The 26,120-nt window shown below is 48.3% G+C and overlaps 1 protein-coding gene and 1 pseudogene across 1 annotated transcript; both read right to left on the bottom strand.

Moving 5' to 3' along the window:
* Nucleotides 1-10,299: 10,299 nt before the first annotated feature.
* LOC120656780 lies at nucleotides 10,300-14,853 on the bottom strand (annotated as a pseudogene).
* A 2,990-nt stretch (nucleotides 14,854-17,843) lies between these two features.
* LOC120656779 (aluminum-activated malate transporter 10-like) lies at nucleotides 17,844-20,084 on the bottom strand. Its single transcript, XM_039934960.1, has 3 exons — nucleotides 19,488-20,084; nucleotides 19,197-19,334; nucleotides 17,844-19,096 (listed from the first exon to the last, which is right to left on the bottom strand). Exons 1-3 carry the CDS (start codon nucleotides 19,828-19,830, stop codon nucleotides 18,120-18,122), a joined length of 1,458 nt encoding a protein of 485 aa, XP_039790894.1. The 5' UTR covers nucleotides 19,831-20,084; the 3' UTR covers nucleotides 17,844-18,119.
* Between the last annotated feature and the right edge of the window lie 6,036 nt (nucleotides 20,085-26,120).

Here is a 26,120-nt window from a genome sequence, read left to right as displayed (position 1 = left end):
TTTTAACCTGCCTCTCTCTGCCTGTGTCTAAGCACGTAGGTGCAATTAGTCCTGATCACCGGCGTCATTTTCGTCGCCCACACTCAAAGAGATCCGCTCTGGATTACGCACGGTATAATACGGATTATGTTGACATCGGTTAGTGGTTTGTGCTCCCCATCGACCAAAATTCGCTGTGCGGCACTGCACCATGACGCGTACGTGAGATCAACATGTGGGAAGCAGGTTTCTGAATCGGCCCATGATTTTTTTTTCAGTAGGAGGGCTGCATAGGTGCCCCCGGTGCCAGCCCCTGGGATCGAACCCGGGCTGCCGGCGTGGGAGCATAATGGGAAGCCACTCGGGCTCTAGGAGCCACTCGGGCTCAACCCCCTCCTCCTTGAGCAGCGTTGGTAATAAAGCCGGCAAAATGGGAAGCGATAGGCACTACTAATCAAGTTCACCAGGTGAATAGACAAGCATAATTTCTTGTCTCGTCTGTGGAGTGAATAGTTAACTGAAAGAAGAACATGGTCCATGGTATGTCAAAAGTTGTGTGAATCAGATTGGGCCCTTTGATTCAATTCCTCCTACAATGTCATAGATTTTTTTTTTGAGATAGAGATATCAGAGAGATATATGGTCGCATTATCTTGATTGGCAATTTAGCATGTGTTCTCCTATCCTGCATTGTTTATCTTCATGCACTTAAGTAGATATAGTCTAATGTGCGTGGACATGCTGCAGTACTCTGTACTCCCGCATGTACAACACCCCGTCCTGTATATAGTGCACGTCTAGCTAGGACAAGTACTACTGGCACCTTAGCATATCATTTCATACATCAAATAATGCACCCATGTTGTCGAGGACATGAGCACATTGCATCCACTACCTCAAAAAAACTCCCCTTGCGGCAATCCAAACCCCACGTATTTGAAGGAATCTTGACTAACATGGCGTCTTTACAGAAGCTCATAATGAATGTGCATTCCTGCAATTCCATATAGGTACGTACGGACCCAAAGAAAAAAAACATAATCTACAAACATATTCATACTTATGTTCTTCCTTAATTTTTTTCTAAGGTGAAAAGAAGGTTCCTTCCAGTTCCATTAATGTGAAATTAAACGAGTTTACACATTTAAGCTCTTACTCACAGTGTCTTGCTAGCTCACAACCCACCAAATCAAAACTATTGTAATAACCCAAAAACCTATTACACGACGTTTCATGATAATTTTGCCAGAAAAACTGTTCTTCATAATTCTTCCCTGGCTCCACAAGAAAACTGGACCACTAAAGCTTGCAAGAGTACACTGTTGCTCCTAACCCAATGATATGTTTGGTCACCTACGAGGCTACGTCTGAGTGGCTGCTATCAGGCTACCAAGAGAATATTTCTAGGGTTCCCTTCCTTATTCCCCGCTCCTTTTGAGGTGATGATATGTGGTGGCTCCGAGTTCATGATTGTCCTCCGCATACCCTAACCATTCCAACCATCATCTTGCTGGTTGGTTGGTAAGGCAAGATGTAGAAGGATGGGACTGAGGACGATAGATGCAAATCTGATCTATCTGCTTTTCCAGCATGCATATAGTCACTACAACAGGAGAGCAAGGGGTGAGATCGATCTTTCTGATAATGTGGGCGTATTTCTTTTTTCTTTAATTTGCCTGGTTTAGCGCATCATCATTATATCTTATAACGCGGTTTGGATTATGCACCACAAGCTGCAATTTCAGTTTTAAAGCATACACAAGTTTAGATTAGATATATATACTAGCCCATCAACTCATGTTCCCACTAATTAGAATTAATGTAAAAAAAGGCTTATAGCTGATAATTATAAATATTCTAACACATACTCTAAAAATACATATTTATCATTATCTAGTTGCAATAGATTGCATTTTGCATCACCCCTCCATGTGTGTTTGATATACATTTAATTGAACATTTTTTTAAAAAAAAAATTGGTATTCTTATCTCTTTCATCATACATGAATACACATGGTGACACATATCGTGGGCAGTATTTTAATATAAATAATATATTGATAATAAAATAAATAGTAATTTGGAATTTTATATTAGTGTACTTATTATTTTATTAGAATTGTATAATTTAAATTTAAATTTAGGGGTTACTTTAAATTTTAATAACAACACAATTAGACAATTCATATGCAAATTTATGTCTTATTTGCATTATATTTAGATGCATAATGTTTATAATGGTATAGAGATGGGTAATTTAGATACATGTTAGGGTTTACTTTAGTCTATTTTGATAATGATAGATGTGGTTAATTTATTACGAAAAATCCAATGACTATTATGATTAGAATTGTCGGATTGATGGTCCAATGTTTCTGATTTTTTTTGAAAATTTCTAAAATTTCTCTATTTTTTTAGAGTGTCCACCTAGAATCCTAGATGGCTTCACGTGGAGGTTTTAAAGGAGCCTCTAATTAGTAATAGTAAGATGACCATTCTATAATACTGCAAGGATAATTTTCTTCATATAACTTGATGTTACATATGGGGCACTAAATTTGGCTAATCAAGCAGGACTTCAAAGGAGGCCAGAGCCTACTACAAGAGCCTCGAGCATCCACCATCAATCTTGGCATTGAGGGTCATAATATTGTCCCCCAACCAAAAGCCCGCCGTATATACTCTGGCTAGGTCAATGACGCTACCTAAGAAAGTGTTGCTTTTGCAGATCAGATCTCACATTTCTCAGGCCACACAACCACTTTGTGAAAAGAAGAGAAGAGAGGACCTGGTAAAAAGCAGCGCAGCATGTAGGTTTTAGTTTTGTCCATATATAATGATACGCTACTCACTGGATTATAGGTGTATGTGCGCACCAGTATATATCTACCAGCTGTGTACCGTACACTGAATCAAATCAGATATTTAAGACGCGTACGGAACTCAAAACTAACCCCATGGTATAATATAGTATTATGCCTTCTTTATTCTTCAAAGGAAATGGTGGCACGTGTGTGTGTGTGTGTGTGTGTGTGTGTGTGTGTGTGTGTGTGTGTGTGTGTGTGTGTGTGTGTGTGTGTGTGTGTGTGTGTGTGTGTGTGTGTGTATATATAAGGACATATTATTATAGGTAGAATTTGACTTCATATATAATAAGGCCATTTGGCTAATCATGCAATCATTAACTAGTGCCGTATAGTCTAGGCTTAATGCTGTTCTTTCCAAAAGAAAAAGGCTCATGGTGTTGCAGCGTATTGGCAGTACCCATCAAGGCATCAAATCAAACAGTATACAGCAGATAGGATCATATATAAAGAGCACTACTGTAACTAACCGCCTTCCACCCACTCGAAAATGTGTCTGACTGGCTGACTACAATTAAGCCATATTTTAGCACAAATGGCCCGCTCCTCAAAATGAAGAGTCACTATTAACTCAATAATATGTAGCATGTGTACTATATATAGCGTGGTTAAATGTGTAATAAGCAATTTTTTTTAAAAAAGGCAGATATGCTCGTAGGCAAAGTCCTGGCGGCATGGGTTACATGTAACCCTGTCCTGCTGTCTCGGCGTAGCCGGACAAGATAAAATTGGCGCAGTGATGGTCATTCAATTCACTACAGTAACCGCAGGCACGCATGATGATCATGTGAACCAGGGCATAATATTCCGACTTCTGACTTGTGACAGAGACAAAACGAATGGAAATCATTGCACCCACTATGCACGCATTCTGTGCAAACATTCCAACACAACGACACTGCCTTGATTAGTTGATTTTATCCTTAAACACACAAGTAGTAGCTAGTACCTAGTAGCTAGCTAGTACAAGTAGCAGCACTATTTTATTCTGATTGACCTGAATTTTTTTAATGAACAGTATAAGATAGTACGAGTTTTTATTGATATAGCACAAAAATACAAGACTAATAACGTTCTAGAAGGATTATTCATTATTCTGAACTTATTAAAAACACAAAGCATCGTCTCGTAGATCGAGTACACGATACGTACATAGTAGATCTTTTCCAGGATTCCATACCGTATGCTCGATCGATGGACAGAGCGACCTGGCTACTAAATCAACAAGAAGCGTACGCGTACAGCAACCTGACAAAGCGCGCCGTTATTCCCTGCGACCGTAGCGGCGTAGCCGGCGCGTCGCCGTCCATCGACTAGTCGCAAGTCGCAGCGCCCTGGGGATCACGTAACGAGCTAGCGCTCGTTGGGTATGTAGTGGCGCCATGGCCCCGGCGCGGTAGCTCGTCGTTGAGCTCGAGCATGTCGGCCCTCGGGTGCATCCAAGGACGGCGGCCGCGCGCGACAAGGACGGCCGGACGCGCGGTGATCTGACGACGACGGTCTCATTCATTCGGACCCGCGCGCCCTCTGGACGGTAGCATTTGGACGACGCTTGAGCCGGGCGTGTAGGCTGGAAGCGCCTGGGGCGGCCGGGGAGGCCAGCTCTCGACGGCTACGGCCTACGGCCGGTAGCCCGCGGTACGCGCTCGCTCCCCGTCACGACGCAGACATGCATGGTGGAAACCGTCGCGGCGCGCGCGCGTACGTCCCGCCCGTCGTGGTCGTTCGGGCTGGATCTTCCTAGCTAGATAGCGAGACATGGCGTCATGGCGAGGGCTAGCGATATGATGGCTACCGATGGCGATGAACTGTGAAAGCGATGTACATTGGTTTGTACTAGTAATATGTAGAACTATCTAGCGCGACAGGAGCGAAGTGGTTCAGTGTTCTTTGCCTGACGGGGGGGGGGGGGGGGGGGGGGCAGATATACGATCGAGAGGACATGGCACGGTCAGGTAAGCCCGGACGACGTGCAGTGCAGTGCGTGAAGGGAATTTTTTTTACAGTTTGTCTGGCCGTGGGCACGGGAACAACAATGCTGGGAGGACTGGGCCGGCGCTGCTCACGGTCTCCGAGCGGCAGTGTCCCAGCGGCTCCACGGACCACCAAGGAGCAGCGCAAAGCTAGGAAATGGCAGCAAGCAACAGGGACGTGGCGAGAGCCTTTTGCCCGGGCTGGCCGCCGGGTCGTCTAGGGCGCTGGACCACCCCCACCAAAATTTGGGGATGGATGGAGTGGTGGCGTCCTGAATATTCTTCTTCTTCTTCGTGTTTGGTTGGTAGTACATGTATCGACGCGTGCAGTGCAGTGCTGCTGCGGCTCCTGGGCCTGGGCATGGATGGTATGGGGCTATGGGCTATCCTTTTTACGAGATCGCTTCCAAGTGCTTTGATCTCAGCTCCAACTTTACATTTTTTTAGAAAAAAGATTACGAATCCGACCTATACATCCATGGATGTACACAGCCAATTATTACAAAGTTTACAAAGAAAAAAGAGCACAACTAGTCTCCAATTCAGACAAAGAACTACTGCAAACGATAGTTTTGCTTCCACCCTCCTTTTACTAGCTCCATAGCAATAATCTCTATGTTTCTGCTCATCTCGGAGAGTGCGTTCTTAGCGTGCTCGTTACGCTACAGCTGCGCCCAGAACCATAGCCAGTACGTTCCCCTGAAGATAATATGCAAAATCGAGTCAACTTTGATATTGTTAAAAATAATATTGTTTCAGCATCTCCAAATGGGCCAGCAAACAGCAGCAACCCCAACCCAAATCAAGTTCCTAATATTTTTAGATTGATTAGAAAGCCATGAGTCAAACATATGGCCAATTAATCTAGGTGGCGTCAAACCTGTAGCATAAAAGATAGTCCTCCAAACCATTCTCGCATAGGGGCAGTCCAGAAAAAGGTGTTTGATAGTCTCATTACTATTACACCCACAACATCGTTGGCTTCCTATCCAGTTTTTCTTAGCGAGATTGTCTTTAGTCAAAAGCACTCCCCTTTGTAAAAACCAAAGAAAAATCTTAATTTTTAGAGGAATCTTCAACTTCCAGATCAACTTATGTCTTAACGGCGGATGTGTATCAATAAGGTACAGATAGAAAGATCGAACCGTAAATAACCCAGATTTGATCAAGTTCCATCTAAAATTATCTAAACCATCCACCAGATCAACATGAGTTATCTGTGCTACCAGGTTACGCCATTCCGCAAGTTTGTTATCCACCAACGCCCTCCTAAAAGATAAATTGAGGGGTCTCGTAGCCAATACTCAGCCTGTTCGGCTAGCTGGCTGGAGCGGCTCCAGCGCTGGCTGGGCGCGTGGTGCGGTGACCTGGGTGAGGAATGGAACCGGGAGAGTGGTCTGCGCAGTTCAATAACATGTGGGGTGTGCTCTCCGTGGGTCCACGAGTTCATTGAGAAAAAATACCTCCCATGCATGCCACTGCCACCTGCTCCTACCACCACACCTCCGGCCGCGGCTGGCTCCAGCCAGCCAGTCGAACAAGGCCACTTTGGCCACCATTGCATGAGGATCACATATAATATTAAAAAGTGATGGATATTTAACTTTGAATGCCACCTCACCTACCCAAGTATCCTCCCAGAACCTAAGCTTGCTCCCATCTTTAATTTCAAAGGAGCCTTTAGCCAAGACCTCGTCTTTTATTTTCATAAGACCTCTCAAAAAATGAGAGTCATAAGGTTTACTGCGATGCCACAACGTAATTGTCGTGTTTGGTTTTTTCTAGAATGGGCTAGAACGCACTTTGACCGCTAATTATGGTGTCAAACAAAATCAGTTTATAAAATCAATTTCAGAACCCCCGCCCTAAAAACCCTGAAGATTCTAATGAGGCATTTGACCGCGTGATTTGAGGATGGTTACTGCAACATCACTGTAGCTAATCATCGATTAATTATCGTCATTAGATTCGTCGCGAAAAATTACACCTATCTCTAAATAAATTTTATTTAGTACTCTATGCATATTACATATGAGATTTTTCTCTCGAGAAACATATGCGCTAGGAACTCTAGAATGGCCAAGTGAACCAAGGGCCATTAATCTACTCCGTTCCCTGAGCAGCTAGCGTACGTGGTCGGTGGTCCTCTATCTATCCTCTTCTCTCCCCGGCGCGGCCAAGGACCCGTCCGATCCGACCGTTCCTCCCGTCGCCCCCATTACCGCCGCCTCGACTGCCGCGCCGGAGACACCTCACGTGGCTAGGCTAGCTTCTCCCGCAGGCCATCGCCGGCCCAGCCGCCCGCCCGCTCGGCCGGCCGGCCGTCGTCACCACAACATTCCACATTTCCACACTGGTTTTTTGCGGGTTTGCCTCTGCTGCCGCCCCGCCTCGCCTCGTTCCGCGCGCGCGCGGCCGTCCCTGCCGCGCCCGGCGCCTGTCGGCCACCTGCCGCCCACGCAGGGCGCACGCTGGCCCGTCCCCGCGGTCGGCATGCCCGGCCGGCGAACACGTACCCGCGCGGGGCGCGGGCGCGGCCATCATGCCGCTGCCAGCCGCCCTCCTCCCCACCCCCATGCCCCAGCCCGGGCCCGGCCCACTCCAACCGCCGCAGCCGGAGAGAACGCCGTCGGCGTGCATGCGCTGCCGCGGCCCCCCGGCCGCCCGCGCGCCCGCGTCTCGCCCGCGTTTACCGGGGTGGTTGGCGCGTCCCACCCGGCGCTCTTGGGCCGGCCGGGGCGGCTGTTCACTTCCCTCCCCTCTCGTCCACTGCCTGCCTGCCGCCTTTTCACGTCCGGATTGGCTCTTCCCGCCGGTGGTGCGTGAGGGAGCCGGCATGATTGCGGCGCTCGCCACGCCTGGGGCGGTAGCTCGGCGCTTGGCGCCTGGCTTTGCTCCGTTACGTCGGGATCGGCGGTGCTGTGCTCCGTTCAGAATTATAGAGGACTGAGTGTGTCCGCGAACTGTTTGGGTTGTTTACTTGTGTTTAGTTGACGAAAATTTTTGAGTTTGGCTACTGTAACACTTTCGCTGTTATTTAGTAATTAATATCTAATCATAGACTAATTAAGGTTAAAAAATTCGTCTCGTCATTTATAATTGAACTACGTAGTTAGTTATTTTTTAACTGTATTTAATGTTTTATGTATATATTCGAAGATTCGATGTGACGAGTACTATACATAAATTTTCGAGAAATAAACAGCGCCTTGGTCAGTCTTTCGTCGAGCTCCGCGACATGTCAGAGGAGAAACTGGGCCCGTTTGGTACCGCAGCAGACCCCAAACGGGGCCTAAAAGTAGTGCAGACATGCAGTACAGATTCAAGTCTTGTTTAGTTCACTTTGTATTTTGATTTTTTAGATTTTTGAAAGAGAATCTTCAATATTTGAAGTATTAAATATAAATTAATCACAAAATTAATTACAGATCTCGTCTGTAAACTACGAGACGAATCTAACGAGCCTAATTAATCTAATCACGTCCTAATTACTCATTAGATTTGTCTCGCGATTTACAGTCCATTTGTGTAATGCGATTTATTTTTCGACTATATTTATTACACCATACAAGCGATTTACAAAATTTTTATATTTTAGCTTTATATGGATATAAACATGACCTCGAAGTACATACGCAGGCATGCATGGACCAAAAGAATCAATGCGCAGCTACGTCACTAGTACTACTAGAACGTGCCTGAGGTTTTGGAGCCATGCTGCTGGTTCGATCTCAGATTGCGTGATTCCGGGTTGATCAACGATCTCGAAGGCCTTTACGATCCAATCTTACTTCAGAAGTAGGAGTAGTAGTTGTTCATTCTTCAGAGTACTCTCAACAAACAACAAAAAAAGCTCATTCTTCAGAGGCTGTGTTTAGATCCATAAAATGGTGGTAAAAAAGTCACATCGGATATTATAGCACACTGTAGCACTTTTTGTTTGTTTGTGATAATTGTTGTCCTATCATGACCTAACTAGGCTCAAAAGATTCGTCTCGTCGTGTACATCAAAACTATGCAATTAGTTTTTTTATTTAGCTATATATTTAATGCTCCATGTATGAGGCAAAAGATTTGATGTGATAAGTAAATAGTGAAGTTTGGAGAGAGAAATTTTAAAACTAAACACAGACAGAGTGTAGCAGGCTGCCAAAGTGCCAAGTAAAATTGCAGAAACTCATACTTTCCACAGGATGGCTACTTCCAGCTCTCAGCTCTGCATACAACCAGGTCACTTCCAGATAGAATCAAGTTCCTCGTACTTTCCACGAAGAATCAAGTCTACGGAGTATGGACAGCTCTACCAAATTCCTCATTGTGGACTCAGCAGCGAGCTTTTTCGATGACAAGATGGCTGAATTTTTACTTGGTTCATTCATTCCATTCTTTGCAGGCAGCATGCAGCCCCAGTCTCGGGTTCTCCAGACCTGCATCAATGGCGGATTTTCGCCGTGAAGTCATAAAGTGATAGCATATTTTAGCATTTCTTTCATTGGCGTTTCTCATTTCTGCATGGCGTGACTGACTTCTGTGATCACGGAGACACGGAGGTGTTTACGATAGGCAGGGTCAGTCTCAGGTTTAAAATCCTCCCGTGACAGGACATTCTGAACGAGTCGTTTGGCAAAGGCTTTATTCTTTTCTCAAGCATAGTTTAGTTGTTTTTTGGTCCATTTGAGTTCGAACCATGGACTGAGCAACGATTTTTTTAAAATTTAATTCTCAGCGACCAATCAAGTGATCGAGGCATACATGACTTGGTTCAATCTCAAGATTTGCCAGCATAATAAGATGCTCGTAAGGGTATATATTTGCATGTGCATTCACACGGATGAATGTACATTATATATATAACGTGTGTTTGTACCGTGTGTTTAAAAAGATGAGAGTACTCTTTTTCACCATTTTTTTGGCAAAGAGCTGACATGCTTGTTTTCTTTTAACGAAAGGCATGCTTATTGTGTATGTTGCTTCTAGACTACAAAAAAATGTCGCCGATGTTGGCCCTTAACAAAAAGAACGATGGTGGCCGTTGTCTAGTTTGACTTGTTAGGGTACTGCAGAAAGGCAGCCGAGGTCTGCAGTGAAGGGAGTGCTGATGCGTGATAGACCATCTGAATAATATGGTACTCCCTCCGTTCCAAATTATAATTCATTCTAAGAATCTTAGAAAGTCAAAAAATTTCAAATTTTACCAAAATTATATAACAAGATAATAACATTTATGATACCAATTAAGTATCATTAAATTATGTGTTAGCTATATTTTTATAGTATATCTATTTGATGTTATAATTCTTTATATTTCTCTCTATAATTTTGATCAAACTTCAAAATGGTTTGACTCTCCAAAATTCTTAGAATGACTTATAATTTGAAACGGAGGGAGTACTTCACGCAGAGCTGATGTGTGATAGACCATCTGAATAATATGGTACTTCCCGCAGAGAGGAACATTCGAGTACCGAAGTCATCGGAGTTGATAGACCATCTGAATAATCTTTTCTATTTTCCTAAAACAAAACGAGACTATGGCTTGCCATCCCATACCGTCTTGGCTGCCCCCAACCAAAAGTCACAGCCAACGTCAGAGATCAAACTGATTATAAGCTGTGTAGCATTGCAAACTACAACAATGCTTCAACTAAACGAGATTATTAACGTTTCTCACACTTGTATGGCAACCAAAATTAAAACTTTCGAACATGAAATCCAAACATCCATGATGTTCAGATGAAATGCCGAATTTGAATAAAAACATCATTTATCTGGTAACCACTTTTTTCGAGCTCCTTCCATAGCCTCTTCCCGCATCCTTGTCAACTCATCAACCAAATGTTTGTACTGAGCTTCAATCAAAACAAGCTCTCCATTCAGCACATCTTGATTATCTGCAGTAGAAATTGAGGAACCACTGCTGGCCAACTCCATGCAATGCTTGATCTATATGGAAAATCGACCGCGACCCATCACCCAAAACATGGCTGAAGTCTAGCTTATTGATTCCCTCTTTGTACCCACCACAGTACATAGAACCATAATTCTCTGCCCCGTAGTCACTTCCACTTTTGGAACTCCCAGCAAGCTGCACAGAAATGACTGACTGGTCTGACCCTTCAGAGCCTGGGTTAGTTGCACTTGAGACAGAATCAACGTAACCATTTGATGATGCGCTCACATCTTTGTGATGAATACCAAAAACTGACGCATAATCAGGCACCAAATCTGATATGTCCTGGTGGGAGTGCGAAGCTATAGCAAGTTCACTTTCAGACTGCCTATACGAGTTTGCTGCTGCATCATCTACTGGCCTCCAACCAGGAACAAGATTCACTATCAAAAGGTCAATAAAATCAGCAATGAAAGTAACATCGCAGTCCGCTAACTCCAATTGTTCAACCATTTCTGCAGCTACAGACATAGCTGTATCAGAATCCAAGTAGAAGAGGAAATGGATATTCCTTGCATGACCTGAAAATAGAAAGGCAGTAAGGCACCACCAAGACACCAAAGTTTGGGTTCAAAAAGAAATGTATCGAAGTAAGGCATACCAGACAAATCAGCAATTCGCAGAACCAGCGAGACTGAGCTGTTATCAAGTTTCTCGCCCTTTAGCTTTAGTTCTGTATTTTTGTTAGTTCTCGTGAACTCCAGAACTTGTGCATGTGGAGCAACATAACCCTTCTCCTTGCCTGAACTAGCAGGGCTGGATTCACAAGTGTCAACGTCCATTTGCAAAGATGCCAGAGAAATAGCTGCAGCTTTAGGCGCTGGAGAAAACGTTGGGACAGCAGGACCATGTTTATTATCAAGGCAAAGAAATGGGTCTTGCAGGAGTTCTTTGGCAGATGACCTCTCAGAAGCAGGAACCAAACATTTCTCAATGAACTGTTTTACTTGAGGATCAGCAATTTTGGCCAATGCGGCAGGTTTAACCCCCTACAGTAGAGCGTTACTTTAGATTAGTAGTGCCATAACACAACTCTACACTTAAGTCAAGAAGCACTTACTGTGGATACTTTCTTAAAAATCTGGGCTGGATTCGTACATTCACTGTATGGATATTCAAGAGTGAAGATCTCCAACAAGCACATTCCAAATGAGTATATATCAACAAGTTCGTCATAACTCTCATCATAAAGCTCAGGTGCCATGAATTCTGGAGTGCCTGCAGAAAGTAAGATGAACACCCCCACATGATAGGAGTGTATCAGGTAAATCAGAAAGGAATCAAGACAAACATATGAAAAAACAGTTAACATGGTACCAAACAATAATAATAATTAATATAAAAAAAATTCATCAAATCACAAGAACCACAAGACCATATGTCAAAGGCATATACAAGGATTTAACAATCATCTACACTATATGTTAGTGTTAGCATAATATAACAAAGTGCAGTTACGTATTACAGATAAAGCAACCCGAGGCCTCAGGTACAAAGCAAGCCGATTTAAGGACATGTAAGTCATGAACTTAAAAGCCTTGTATTCAGGAAAGACTTATGCATGTAGCAGATATCAGCAAGTTGGAGCACTACATGGTTAATTGCTCTGTAAGTAAATAACATGCCATCCAGGCAAACTCTGTGCTATCGTAGTACCCTTGGTTGCTCAAATCCAATCAAGAATCCCTAGGAACCTATAATCCAGTTCTCCTTTGAGTAATCAGTAGATAATGAAATCGCTTTGAACATGCTAACAGATTACTTTAAAAGATTTGGTGATATCATTGAAATGGTCACCTAGATTATCTGTTATCTCTCCAAACTGAAGGACATCACGTCATCGAAGATTTTGTTATAATAACATTGAGAATTCAAAGCAATGAAGTGATAAAATCATTACCAATGACACTCTTCGCCCTAGGTGTTTGCATTACTGTGGCTAGTCCAAGATCTCCAATCTTAACTTCCCCGTGATTTCCATTAACAAAAATATTATCACACTTCAAGTCTCTGTGGATAATTGGAGGTTGGTGGCTGTGTAGGTAATCCAACCCATGAAGAATCTGCCTTGCCCAGTTCTTTATTGCCTTCAGGTTAACACGTGGATGTTTTTTACGGTAACTAGAAATGCAGAAAGTCGGCATCATTTTTAATAAGCACGGAAGCAGAAACAAAGAAATATATCAGTACTGGTTACTTACTGCCTGAGACTTCCAGATGTGAACAGCTCTGTGATGACATTAATTGTTTTATTCTGGTCATCAATCCAGGAATAATAAAATTTAATTACATTTCCATGCTTGAGAGACTTCAGAAGATGGACTTCTGTGTAGAGCCTATCAAGGTTATCTGGACACTGCATCACCTCATCTATGTTGATTTGATTCCATGCAACCTCAATACCTTCGACCTCATCAAATGCCTTGTAACTAGATAAATTTAATGAAGGTATACGAAATTTTAGACATACCCAAATTTATATTCTAAAAGAGTTGAAGACAGTATAAAAAAACATTTGTCATTATGATTAGCGAATTTTCAAGCATGTCCCTGCAGAGTTGCAGTACATCAAAACACTACTACCATGTTTGCCATCATGGTAACAGCAATGCCATGTAACAGTAATGCCTTTATACTGATATGAAAGAGAGTTGTGGAGGATATATATTAAACGATTATGTTATTGTCAACCACTAAAATCCCTTAGGAATCAATCGAGTCAACACCCTCGCAAAAATTATTTACTTTAAACATGTTGATTATAGTGGTTGCTATAAGTCTGTAACCAACCAAAACTTGCATATACGTTCAATTGCATCTTGCGGGTTTGCATGATCTTTCTCCCAATATTTTGAAAGTTAGACAACTAATTGCCGGCAAAGAAATCTATTTAACAAGGAAATGTAAAATGGACAAAGAGGATGCTGAGGGGCAGAGGGCATACACAGTCTTGAAAGCTCCTCTCCCCAGAATCACATTGTACTGCACCAGGTAAAAAGAATCAGATCAACACAACAGGCAGAGTCATGTCGTTTTTGTGGATCATTTTGCATGACCTATGTTTGTAATCGAGCACGAAAAATTGGAGGCCTACAATTTTACAGATAATAACAATCCAACTTTTAGAAAAAATATATTTTAATCAAAACCGTATCAGCCAATAGACTACATATGAATAAACATCAAGAGGTGTAGCTTTTCTTTTCATACAGATTTTTTTTCAGTAAAAATTGCGTGATGCAACATAACATTTACCCAACATTTCCTTGAAAGCTTAATGAAACATCATGGAGATGTCAAATCACGTTCACATCAGACCAACCTAAAATGCAATACGAATCCATGACAACATAAAGACGAAAAGGAACTTACGCGCATATATCGCCCGCTTGGATCTATCTCCGCGTATTCAGCATCGAGCACTTCATCCCCACCACCAAACACCTCCATTCCGGATCGGCCCCAACAAGCAAATGAATCTACGAGCGAGAGAGGGGGAGAGAGAGGAAGCGGAGAGAAACAATGGGCCAGCGAGATCGCCGGAGCAGGCGGTGGTCGGCGCGCGGCTGCTACGCCCTAGGCGCGGCAGCGGGGGAGGACGGGGCGGCGGGTGCCGGGCGTTCAGTGAAGGGCTCGGAGAACGGTGCGTACGACGGCCGCATGCGGAGACAGCGTCGGCTGCGCAGCGACGACGTCGGGTCGGCCCGTCCCGCAACACCCATGGCCCGGCACCCGGCGGAGGATACGCGGCTGACGCAGCACCTCATTCTCCCTCGATCGGCGTCCTCTCGGCGGCGTGCCCGGCGCCCATGGGATGGGAGGGATCTTCCCCGCCGCGGCGGCTACAAACACGGGGAGGCGGCGGCGGCGCACATGGAAGGAGCGGGGGCGGGCCGGGCGAGGCTAGGCTAGGGTTGCGACGGATTTGGCGGTGCGGAGCGGAGGCCTGCACGGGGAGGAAGGAGGTGGGAGGCGACGAGGAATAACGGAGGTAGGTGGCGGTGCGGAGGAAAAGGTGGAAGAGAGAAATAGTAGTTCGGTTTGGCTGGAACCCTCTCCTCGTTTTGATTCGTTTTCCGCCGCTGCAAAGCAAAACAGCGATGGGATTTCCGTTTGAACCTAAAAAATTTGCTGAATTTTGGTTGTTGTTGTTAACAATGAACAAGACACATAATCATCAGGATTCTTGAAAGATCAAACTTTCAAATCTTCAAAATCATTGCTTGAATATCAAAACTCCAACCTCTCACTGCCCCGTACCAAATCTGCAGCAACGGCTATCAAAAGCACCAAAAAGGAATCCACGTGAGGGATTAGGCTATCCGCACCGGCGCTCGCTAAAGCTTTCTGGAGGACCCGTTTTGCTGCAGCGGCATACTGGGAGCTCTACGCTATCCAAGCAGAAGAGCCCCGTTCCTCCATTTTCAGTGCATGTACGGAAGTCCGCTACCGGCCGATGTGGCGCAGGCCCACGCGCGTCACCCCCCTCCGCCGGTTGCAGCTGCTCCCGGACCGCCCCTGCTCCTTTGCCGCCACCGCAAGCTCCGCCGGCTCCGTCTGCTCCTCTGCCTGCGCCGAGCTCGAGGCCGCCAGAGAGGGGCCCCTGCTGGGCGCGCCAGAGCTGAGCCGAGCCCCGCCGGCCTCCGCTACGCCTGCGGTATGCCTCCGCGCGCGTGGATCCGCCCAGGAGAGCTCCGCGCGGGGCCCTTGCTCCCTGCTCCTCCAATTCCTCGCCGGAGAGCTGCGGCAGCCCCGACGTCGCATCCGTCGTCCGCCGCAGCTAGGCACCTCGTCCACCGCCACGACCGGCCTCGTCCCCCGACGCCTCCCGCCGCCGCCTCCTGCTCCCGACCCGGCGCCGCGGGTGCTGCTCGGTGAAGCCGCGTCGCCGGTCAAGTCGGCCCCACCGCCCCAGCCTCCGCGCCCGCCCGACTACTGCCACTGGCCGCCGCACCGCTGCACCGCCCGCTCGCGCGCAGGGACAAGGGGCTGCAGCCGTGCGTGCTGCTCTGCTGCCTGCTCGCGCGCTGCCGGTGCGGGAAGGGAGCTGGGGCCGCGGTCACGCGTGCGGGGGCGACGATGGCCGCCACGCGCAGGTACCCGGGGCCGCAGGTGCGGCAGAGGAGCATCTCCGTTCGCCGGAGAGGGAGAGGCGGAGGAGCAGAGGTGGTAGTCGAGGGAGAGAGAGAGGGAGACACGGGGAGGGAGGAGGCCTCTGGGAGTAAAAAATGGAGAGGGAGAGGGTGACATGTGGACCCCAGTGTTTGGTAGGTGGGATAGAAGAGAAATATAGAGGATGTATGAGTGCAGCGAAACTGAATATAAAATAAAGAATTTTCGTGACTAGGCAGAAATATTCTATTTAGAGGATGGAAATAGAGGAACACCGAGTGCAGAACTGCAGATAGCCTTAGGATGTAGAGACGACGGGACGCGATATTCTCTCTGAGGCTCTGACGAACGACAGGATCGTCCCTGCCTTCGTGAATAGAAGTGGCCCAACAGAGTCGCTGCTATTAGGCCCAATCGGACAACCTGGCAAATTGTAGGTTTGGGCCTTAGAACCAGTTGGTGTGGCGGCGACTGTCATTCTTTTCGGCCCAAGCGTAATGCCACAACAATGTGGAGAAATAAGGTATGCAGTTATGTACAGCTCGAGATGCCGTTGGCATTTCGCAACTCACAAAACTTGAAAGTTGAAACCAGCAAGCCTCAAGCTGCTATATTTTATTACGTATAAAGTTTGTAACTTCTTGACATAGCGGTATGTACACCATTAGCTTGTTATATATTCATTCTGTCTTAAATTATTTGTCGTTTTAGCTTATCTAAATATATTTATTTTATAATGCACCTAGACATGCATAGAAAAAAAGTATACATATAGAAAAATCTAAAACGACTAATATTTTGCAGATCGATTAGCTCGGGAATTGGACCGCTTGCAGTTCTCCGTCAATCCAAAATACATGCTTGCTTCATCCGGTGGGAGCTGTTAGAACTCACCAGGTGCGTAGTACTCTGACGCTGAGAAGACGATCGTTACCTAGGAAACTTTGAAGCTTTTGCACCGACGATCGTTGCTTAAACTGCAGACCAAGTTGATGCATAAAGAGTCCGGGGCTCCCGGCCGGGTGCTAGTTTATGACCGCGTATCTTCAGGTTTTTTTTCCGCATGTTGCTCATGAGAAGCGCGGCACTACCCAAGTTTTTAAAGGTCGCAGTTGTCCCTCTCATCCTCACGCAGCTCGCTTAATGCTCTGCGTGTACCATGCATTACATCCTACCCTTCCCATTGAATACTTGGCAAAAGGAAACGGAGCATTATCCCTAACCAATTAGCCGGATCCTGAGAAGATCAAGCTGACCGGAACCGGTGCCGGCCTAGTGGCCCGTCAGCTAGCTTTAGGTAGCCGTCCCCTTTCCATCCTCGCTCCTGCTGCCGCTCCAGATGTGTGCATGGGTCGTCATCGACCGCCTCCCTACCTGTTGTTTCTCCCTTCAGTGCACAAGGCTTGTACTCCACTAGCAGCCGGGCCGAATCCCATCCAGCTCCGACCCCTCTGAAGTCTGAACCCTGTCAAGTAGAGTACTAGCACGGAGGCGACGCCGCCTTTCCTTTCCGTGCCCCCGCTCCTGGGCTGAATAATGGGTCGCAGCACGCCGGCCGCCGTCGCACGCGGGGGCGGAGCTGGTGCGCCCTGCCTTTTCCTCATCCTGCAATCCGCGAGCGGCGAGCGAGAGCCATGGCGAATTGGCGATCGTGAGGCAACGCGCGCGCACCGGCGCCAGACCCATAGGTCCCGTCGATGCGTCGTCCCCCCCCCCCCCCCCCCCCCCCCCGGCAGCTAGTGCGTCGCGCGGCTGTAATGCAACAATGTGCGGCGGAAAACAATTGAAAAATAAACATGCGGCCGCCGGAGAAATGTTTATGGGTCAGCCTGCTGGCGACCTGATCGTCAGAGTTCGTCACCACTTTATTTGCCCATTATTTGTTCCTTCTTTTTTCGTATGGTATCCAAGTGCACGGCTGGGTCGTAGAGCCGTCGTTTTGCTTGGCTCTGTCTCTGGCTATCCTTGGCATACAAACAATGCTTTGATTCGAAACCTATGTACATCTACACCTGCTGTATATTCCGGCAGGTCTTATTCCCGTAAACCCCGAGGTTGCGACCATGCCAGGCTGTGGGCGGCGCATGAGCTCCCTCCTCGGAAATTAATCGAAGTTTAGTTACAGGATTAACCATACTAATGCAATGGTTTGGTGTAACCAGGGTAAATCTTATCGAGTTCGTCCAGTCTGATGATTCCGTCGTCCTGGTTTGGGGATATATATCGAGAGGCTGGAGATGCTTATGCCTTGGCTGCTGTCTGGGTCTCCGGTGACGGCGCCTCGACGTCGGTGTCCGGTTCGTTCAGCGGGTGCACTTTCGTCGTCATCTCGGCCTCCCCCTTCTTGTCGTCATCATCGTCGCCGTCGACCTGCTTGAAGTTGGCGAGGGTCGCCAGCTCGTCGACGGCGTCCACGACGCCCTCCACCCGCGCCGAGATCTCCACCAGCAGCGACGCCACGGTGAACACGGGCATCGTGTCCACCAGCGGCGTCCCCGCCAGTTCCGCGGCCAGCGCGGACGGGAGGGACCGCATGTCGCCCTGCAGCTCGTGCACCGCCGTGTCCATGTCCGCCGCCGCGAAGTCCAGCGCCCGGGAGGCCATCGTCGTGGCGACGGAGCGCGACGCCTCCCGGAGCACCCGCGCGCACCGCGCGGCGACCCGCGCGCACGCGTCGCGGAGGAGCCGCTTCGCGGGCTCGGGCGCCTGCGCCTCGGCGCCCGCGCAGCTGCCCAGGGCCTCCACGCAGTAGGCGCAGGCGCGCATGGCGGCGCCGACCTTGCCGTACTGGGCGTAGGGGTGGCGGAAGCCGAACCGGCCGTGCGGCGGCTCCCACCGCGCCAGGTTCGCCTGCGCGTCCTCGGACGCCTTGGCGTTGAGCACGCACCTGTACCCGCCGGACTTGGCCTGCGAGGGACCCCCGGCGAAGTAGTCCTCGACGCAGCCCTCCAGGGCGTCGGCGAGCTTGTCCATGTTGCGGGTGGTGAGGTGGTGCAGCTCCTGGCCGGCCCACACGGGGCAGATGAACACGGCGACGGCGAGGGACATGAAGATGCCGATGGCGATGGTGGACAGCCGCTGCTGCGCCAGCGCCGCCAGCTCGTCGACGCGGTACCCCGAGACGGCCACCAGGCTGTACGTCAGGATGAAGATGGTGACGCCGTAGTCGAACCGCGCCTTCACCGTCGGGATGAACCGCGAGAAGGTGGCTGCCGCCGCTGCACGTTTTTTCAGTTCGTTCTGGCGTCAGCGCTGCGCGTTCATGGTGACCTGTCGGTTTCAGCAGGGACCCACAACTGCACGCGAGAGGATACGTACCGAGCAGAAAGAGGGAGCCAGTGAGGATGTACGGCTCGAACTTGCCGGTTTTGCCGGCCACCCAGTGCACGCCGAGCGCGAGGACGCCGGCGCTCGCCGTCGCCACGGCTCTGTTGAAACACTTGTACACGCTGCCACCTGCTCACGTGACAAAGACAGTCAGCAACCAAGTCCAAATCACACATCCATGCCATGCATTTGCATGCACGCTGATGGAGTCGCCAACTCTGCAAAGCTGCTGCAAACTCTGAATTAATCCATCTCTGAAGAAGAAGCTGGCGATCGACTCACCAACAGTGTACTCGAAGACGACGACGACCGTCATGATGGCCCACATGGCAGCCCCGCCGACGCCGTCGTACAGGGGCCTGGAGTAGTAGAACACGGAGACCAGCGCGAGCGCGAGGGCGACCTTGAGCCCGTGCACCGCCCTCCGGGGATCGTCCGCCCCGATCCTCCACACCTTCCTGGCGAGCCCCGCCACCGCGCTCCACGCCGCGGCCACGCGGGCGAGCGCCCACGCCCACGCCCTCGCGGCCGCGCCGGCCTCGTGCTCCACCGCCACCGACGCGCCCTCCGGCACCGTCACCCGCCATTCCAGACCACCCTGCGCTTCCCTCGCGGTGGCGTCCATGCTGGCCGGCAGACGAGTGCGGATGCCAAGACCGGTTGGGTCCCTATTGTAAGCGCGCGGGAACGCCGCGGCAGAATGTGACCCTGCCTGCAGGGTTTATGTACCAGCAGTACTGCTACGAGGTTGACCTCTTCCTCTCTCTCTCTCTCTCTCTCTCTCTCTCTCTCTCTGCTCGTTGCTTTTGCTTCAGTGGCCACACTTGCAGCTTCCTAGAGAGGAAGCCCAAGGTTTCTTGGCAAAGGACCTGCTCTGCTCGGCTTGGAATATGTTGTGAGAAAGCTGGAGATCGACTGGTATATATATAGCAGGAGAGGGAGGGTATTGGACTTTGACGTGGGGGGGGGGGGGGGGGGGGGGGGGGGGCTAATGCTGGTGGCAGGGGTTGGAGGATGGAGAAGACCAACCTCGCGCACAAAAGCCGCAGGGCTGAGACCAAGTGCAGCAGCCAGACATGCATGCATTTCTGAGAAAGGGGGATTGGCGCGCTAGAGGAAAATGCGCGCGAGTGGATCGGCAATAGGGGCACTAGTGTGGTGGTACGTTCAGATAGGATGCGGTTTCTTTTCATCATCCTAGCTAAATATATGTTTGTTCGCCACAAAGTTGTGGGCCAGTTTTCTTTTCTTTCTACGGTTTTGATGGGGGAAATGTTGCTAGAGGGCCTTTGGTGCTTGGCAATTGTGAGATTGTCACTCCACATTGGGGAACGAAGCGAATGACACTAAAGGCTGGTTTGGATCTGGTAAAATGTAGCAAAATGGTCATGGATGGTTTCAGTATACTTGTGTCAACTGCAAAAGAGGAAATGTATCGGAAGTGGGAAAACAGTAGTGTCGTCCTGCATCAAGAGGCCTTGGCCATTTCCAATCTTAGGTGTCGTCCTGCATCACGTGAACAGTAACCCTTCTGTATTTATAGCATCTTTGGGCGCCCCTTAGGTGGGATTCCATGGGCCCCACCTTAGTCATCCCCTAATGGGCCAATTGAAGCTCATTAGTGCATCTAAGCCCAGTCTAATTTGGATCTCATCCTCATTAGACTTCTGACCCTTAAGTGTGTGACCCTATGGACTCATATGCGAATAGACATGGCCCAAGTACTCTTACTCGGCCCAATAGTAGACAGTGGCCTCTAGCAAGACATGTTAACTCCTATACGCACACAAAGATCATATCAGACGAGCCGCCACAATATCATATACATGTTGTTCCCTTTGCCTCACGATATTTAGTCTAGCTTAAAGCTGACCACTCTTTCTTGATCCTGTGACTCGGAATCCTTGGTTAACTCTTAACCCCAGCATGGCCATGCATTTTCTGATCCGAATCACTCGAGGGGCTCAGAGATATCTCTCTCTTGTAGAGAGGGGCAAATCCCATCTTGACCGACTATGTCTCACAGCATGCTTCTTGACAGACCCGAAAGCCACCTTTATGACTACCATGTTACGATGCAGCATTTGATGGCTCCTAAGTAAGCCAGTTCACATCTTGAGTACATACGACGATCTCAGGTCTTAGGACACAACATACATATTGTGTAATGAGAAGTCATCATCTCGTGTTGGGTCAGTTCAATCTCATGTCTCACATGAGCCCACATTATTAGTTTGACATCACCATGGCCATGACTTGTGAAACGTAGTCAATCAACTAATACATGTGCTAGTCTAATATTCATGTGTGTCCTCATATGAACTCCGACTAGGAACACTTTAGAATATTCATACAAGTAAAGAGTTTCACAAATACTTCACATAAGCATTAATCAATGCAAGTTATCATCCATGAATATTTAAGGAACACTTTATTAACCATGAATAAAAGGAAATATGATTGCTTCTAGGGTATATTTCCAACACGGACCGCACCTCCCTGCGCGCGTCGCGCTCGCGTATCTTTACAATAGTACTTGGAGCACTCTAGTACTCCCTCCGTTCCAAATTACAAGTCATTCCAAGAAACCTGGAGAGTCAAACCATCTCAAAGTTTGACCAAAACTATAGAGAGAAACACAAAGATTTACGACATCAAATAGGTATACTATGAAAATATAACTAACAAAGAATCTAATGATACTTAATTGGTATCATAAATGTTATTATCTTGTTGTATAAATTTAGTCAAACTTGGAAAATTTTGACTCTCCAAGATTCTTGGGATGATTTATAATTTGGAATGGAGAGTATCAGATTTGTATGTGTGACGGTGCACTAGACAATTCAATATCACATCCTTCGGCGTCATTAACTAGTAATAGATATAGTTGGCCAACTAGGCCGAGCCCGCTGGGCCGGCATGGGCACGGCCCGAGAACGACCCGGCCCGTGCCGTACTCGTGCCAGGCGCTGGGCCGTGCTTGGGCCAGCGAAGCGGCCCGCGGCACTAGCACGGGCACGGGCCGGTTAATGGGCCGACAGGATGATGGCCCGTTCAACAACCCAATAACTCAATAGCCCATATAAACAAGGAAACCCTAATCTCTCTCTCACCACGGGCCGCACTCTCCCTCGCGCGCGGTCGTGCCGCTCGCGCCGCGCTGCTGCCACCGCCGCGCTGCTTCTCTCGCGTCGCGTCCGCCGCCTGCGCCGGTCGTCCCCGCCTCCCCGGCCACCGCCGTCGCCCCCGCGTAGGCCGCCGCCCCCCGGCCTAGCATGCTGTCGTACCCCGGGGCACGGCACGGCACGCCGGCGGCCTCGTCGGTCCGTGCCTAGGCCGGGATGCCGGCACGGGGGCACTACGCGGCACGGCACGACGGCGCCGCCGTGCCGTGCCGTGCTCGGGCCGTGCCATGCCCGGGCAGCCCGGTTGGCCATCTATAGTAATAGATGAATTTCCCAAACAAATATATGAATTTCCCCAAAGCGAATCTTCTTCGCGCCCACCGTCACGAAATGTCATAGAGTTCCCAAAGAAATACATGAATTTCCCCAAATCTTCTGATAAGAAATATCCTCGTCAATCATATACTACTCTTCATCTTCACCAAGTTGTCCATGCAACAATATAAACGTGACGAAAAAAATGCCCCGGAAAAGCTATAAACGAGACAGAAACTGAGCAGCCATACAAATCTGGAACGAAGGGTCGGCCGGCTCATCTGCTTGAAGAAAATGTACTTTGGATCGAAGAGAGTCCAAATGCAGCTGCAGGTTGCAATCATAGCCAAATCGGATTTTTGGAGCATATTCGAAGGCCAGGTCTTAGCACAAAAGTGCAACGAAAAAGCGGAGAAGCCGCTGGATCGATATCGTGGATCCCGTGGTACTCTTTGTACTTGCGCTACGCGCGCACTGCGTGCTAGCCGGTGGCTAGCCATTTTGTACCTAGCCGGCCAGTCACATTTTTGTAGATAGTAGACGCATGCACGGCTGTTTCCTACTCCCCCGTTCCCTTTACTTTCCTTCCCTTTCCCACAGAAAATGAAAAAGAAAAAAGAAATAGTTACCACGATACCTCTTTCAGCGTAAAAAGGAAAATTCTTTTGGAAAGGAGCACACAAGGATTTCCCGGACAGTGATTTCTTCTCATCACGAACCCTTTTTTTTTTTTACGAAAAGGGGTGATCTCGTCTAGCCGTTCGCGTCAATCGTAGCCGATCGAGGAGTAGGTGATCAGCAGCAGCGTGCTAGTGTGCCCGTCAGATCAGCATCCGCTGGCCATGAAATGGAGGGAGGCGAGAGCTGCAATTATCAGGGTCGCTCAGCACGCCGCAGCTGTAACCAAACGACAGAGCGACCCGGCCGGCCGCCGGAGACGGAGTGTATCGTATCCATGTGACGCGCCAACTTCAACTTGCGGCCGACCGGCGGCGACGGCCCGACGGCCCTCTCCTCCTGCACTGGCCGACCCTCCGCACCAGCGTGCCCCGGCATGGCGTGTCGGCAGCTAGCATCGCCGTACACCCCTGCCGCGCTTTCTCGTACGCGCCTCTCGTCCTCACTGGCTACTTCTTTCGGAAGCAGTAGCGGTCGCCAGGCACTCAGTACCCAGTACAATGCTGGTGGATGGCGCACAGTGTCGAGCACTCCGATGATAACGTACGGAGGCGTCGCCGGCCGATGGGACGCCGAGTCACCTGAAGCCGCCGAGACCGATCGTGCGTGCCGTCGTGCCGATCAGAGTCGCCGTACCAGGAGCCCCGGGGCGATAGGGCTGGGCACTGTTGGGGTAAGTGCTTCCGGCCGGGCTTGCCGGCTTGTTGGTGTGGCATCAGAGAATACGGTGAGGTCGACCGGAGGATGATGGAGGCAAGCACGGCGACGATGCTGGTGCTACTGAGGATCAGGTGGTGCACGTACGATCGGTCACTTTCTTGGCATGGCGCGCGTTCCTCGTTCTGGTGGAGTCGACAGGATCGTACGTGCAAATTGGTGCGATGGCCGTGCAAGTGATGTGTACCAGCTAGTACAATATAATGGCGTCAACGTGGCACACTGCACTACACTACACTAGCTAGTGTTTTGTTGGTATTAGAAGCTGCAACTGTTCCTTTACAGTGAAATGCGTTGACGCCAACGGGTAGATCAGTAACACCTGGGACTGCGCGTAGGGTGGTGCATGCAATTGGTTGCTTGCTACAGTTAGTAACGCACTATGGCGTTGGCGCGTTGCTCCGTAGACTGTACTAGTCTGTACTGTGACGTTAGGGCTCGGACATTCTTTTCGATTGGATGGGGACGTTCCAAAGGAACTGCACCGGAGAAAGATTCCCTATTCCTACACCAACGATGTGCAGTATAGCTTGATTTCACGCCGGTGCTTCAAATAAAATAATATTTTTATTCACTATCCTGGTAACCCCGCGAGAAGGAAATTGGTAGTGGACGAGGAAAATTAGGCAAGAATGAATATTTTTTTAGGTAGGATTTGACATGCTTAGCTACACACTGGAGAGTTTTGTTCTAAATAATATCCGGATGACATGTCCAACCTTAGCAGTAGCTTATGATTTATACGCTGGTGCTGCTCTAAGGACACGATAACGTTTGGCTGTATTCGTCCACAGGGAGCAGGAAACGGAGCGAGGATTTAACCACACGCACACCGGTTCATGTGTAGTGACAGTGCTTGTTGCGTGCATGTAGCATTCGCCTACAAGTTGGTCGGAGTCGGACAAATCATAGGCCAAAACTTTCGAGGCATCACTGAGTCACTTGACACTAGGAGCTAGTAGCGTTGTGTTGCTTTGCACTCGTGCTTGACGCTGGCCATGGATAGATACGGTGTTCACCAGCTGCCATGTCTCGGCACGCGTGTGGAGGCCGCGGCAAATCTGAGGTGCTCGTGAGCTGGGATGCATGGACTACTACCTCATGGCAAGCAGGGTGGCACGCAAGCATGCGTATGCATGCCGTCTTTTCATCAAGTTGCTTCCTCTGCGAATGAAGCTCTATTAGTTTCTCAACCCGTGCTCTTGCATGAGCCATTGATATTTTCTATATACAATCGTGAGAAGCGGGTAATTTATATAACCATATATATGAGTATTTTGTGATATCTTTCATAATGACAAAGATATGTGATTCGGATGTAGATCTACGGGATACTAAGGTGTGTCATTTAGATGCGGATTTAGGAAGTCATTATGTCTAGATTACCTGTAAGAGTGCTATAGATGCAGTGGCGGAGCTTGAACATTGAGGGGGGGGGGGGGGCAGGCGTGGTAATTAAGTTGTTAATATGATGAACAGTGTCAACATTATTGTTCACCTAGTGGAAAATTTGCATAGGCAGAGGGGCCATGGCCCCCTTTGGCCACAACGTAGCTCCGCCAGTGCATAGATGGGTTCTTTAGGTTTGCTCTGGATGTAGATGCATGGTTTCTAATTTTTATATGTATTTAGTGAGTTACTTTAGACTATTTTCATAGAGCTCTTTTACAATGATTGTAAATTACCAATGGGTACTTTCAGTTATTTTCACCTTGAATTTTTTTAGCCGTTGATCTTTGGAAAGTCTTTATAAAAAATAAATTAAATTAAATTAGTATTCGATCCCTCTTTTTTACTTGGTCTCATATTTGGAAGTATCAGGTACTTTATCCTAGGTACTTCCTACTTTCACCACCGTAGGATTTTATCATATGGACGGCTCCTATATTTTCAGTCATTGTAAAATTTCTCATTTCATAATGGTATAGGTGAGGTAATTTAGATTATTTTTATAATGTCAAGGTGAGTATTTTTTAGAAAATAGAATAGATCCATCCAAAAATCTACCAAATTGATGACCGAATATTTCTAATTTTTGTGAGAGTATTAACTTTTTTTGACATGCCTTGTGAAGGTC

This window comes from Panicum virgatum, chromosome 1N (assembly GCF_016808335.1).
Source record: "Panicum virgatum strain AP13 chromosome 1N, P.virgatum_v5, whole genome shotgun sequence".
In the NCBI taxonomy this organism is placed as follows: Eukaryota; Viridiplantae; Streptophyta; class Magnoliopsida; order Poales; family Poaceae; genus Panicum; species Panicum virgatum.
This window is presented reverse-complemented; position numbering and strand designations above follow the sequence as displayed.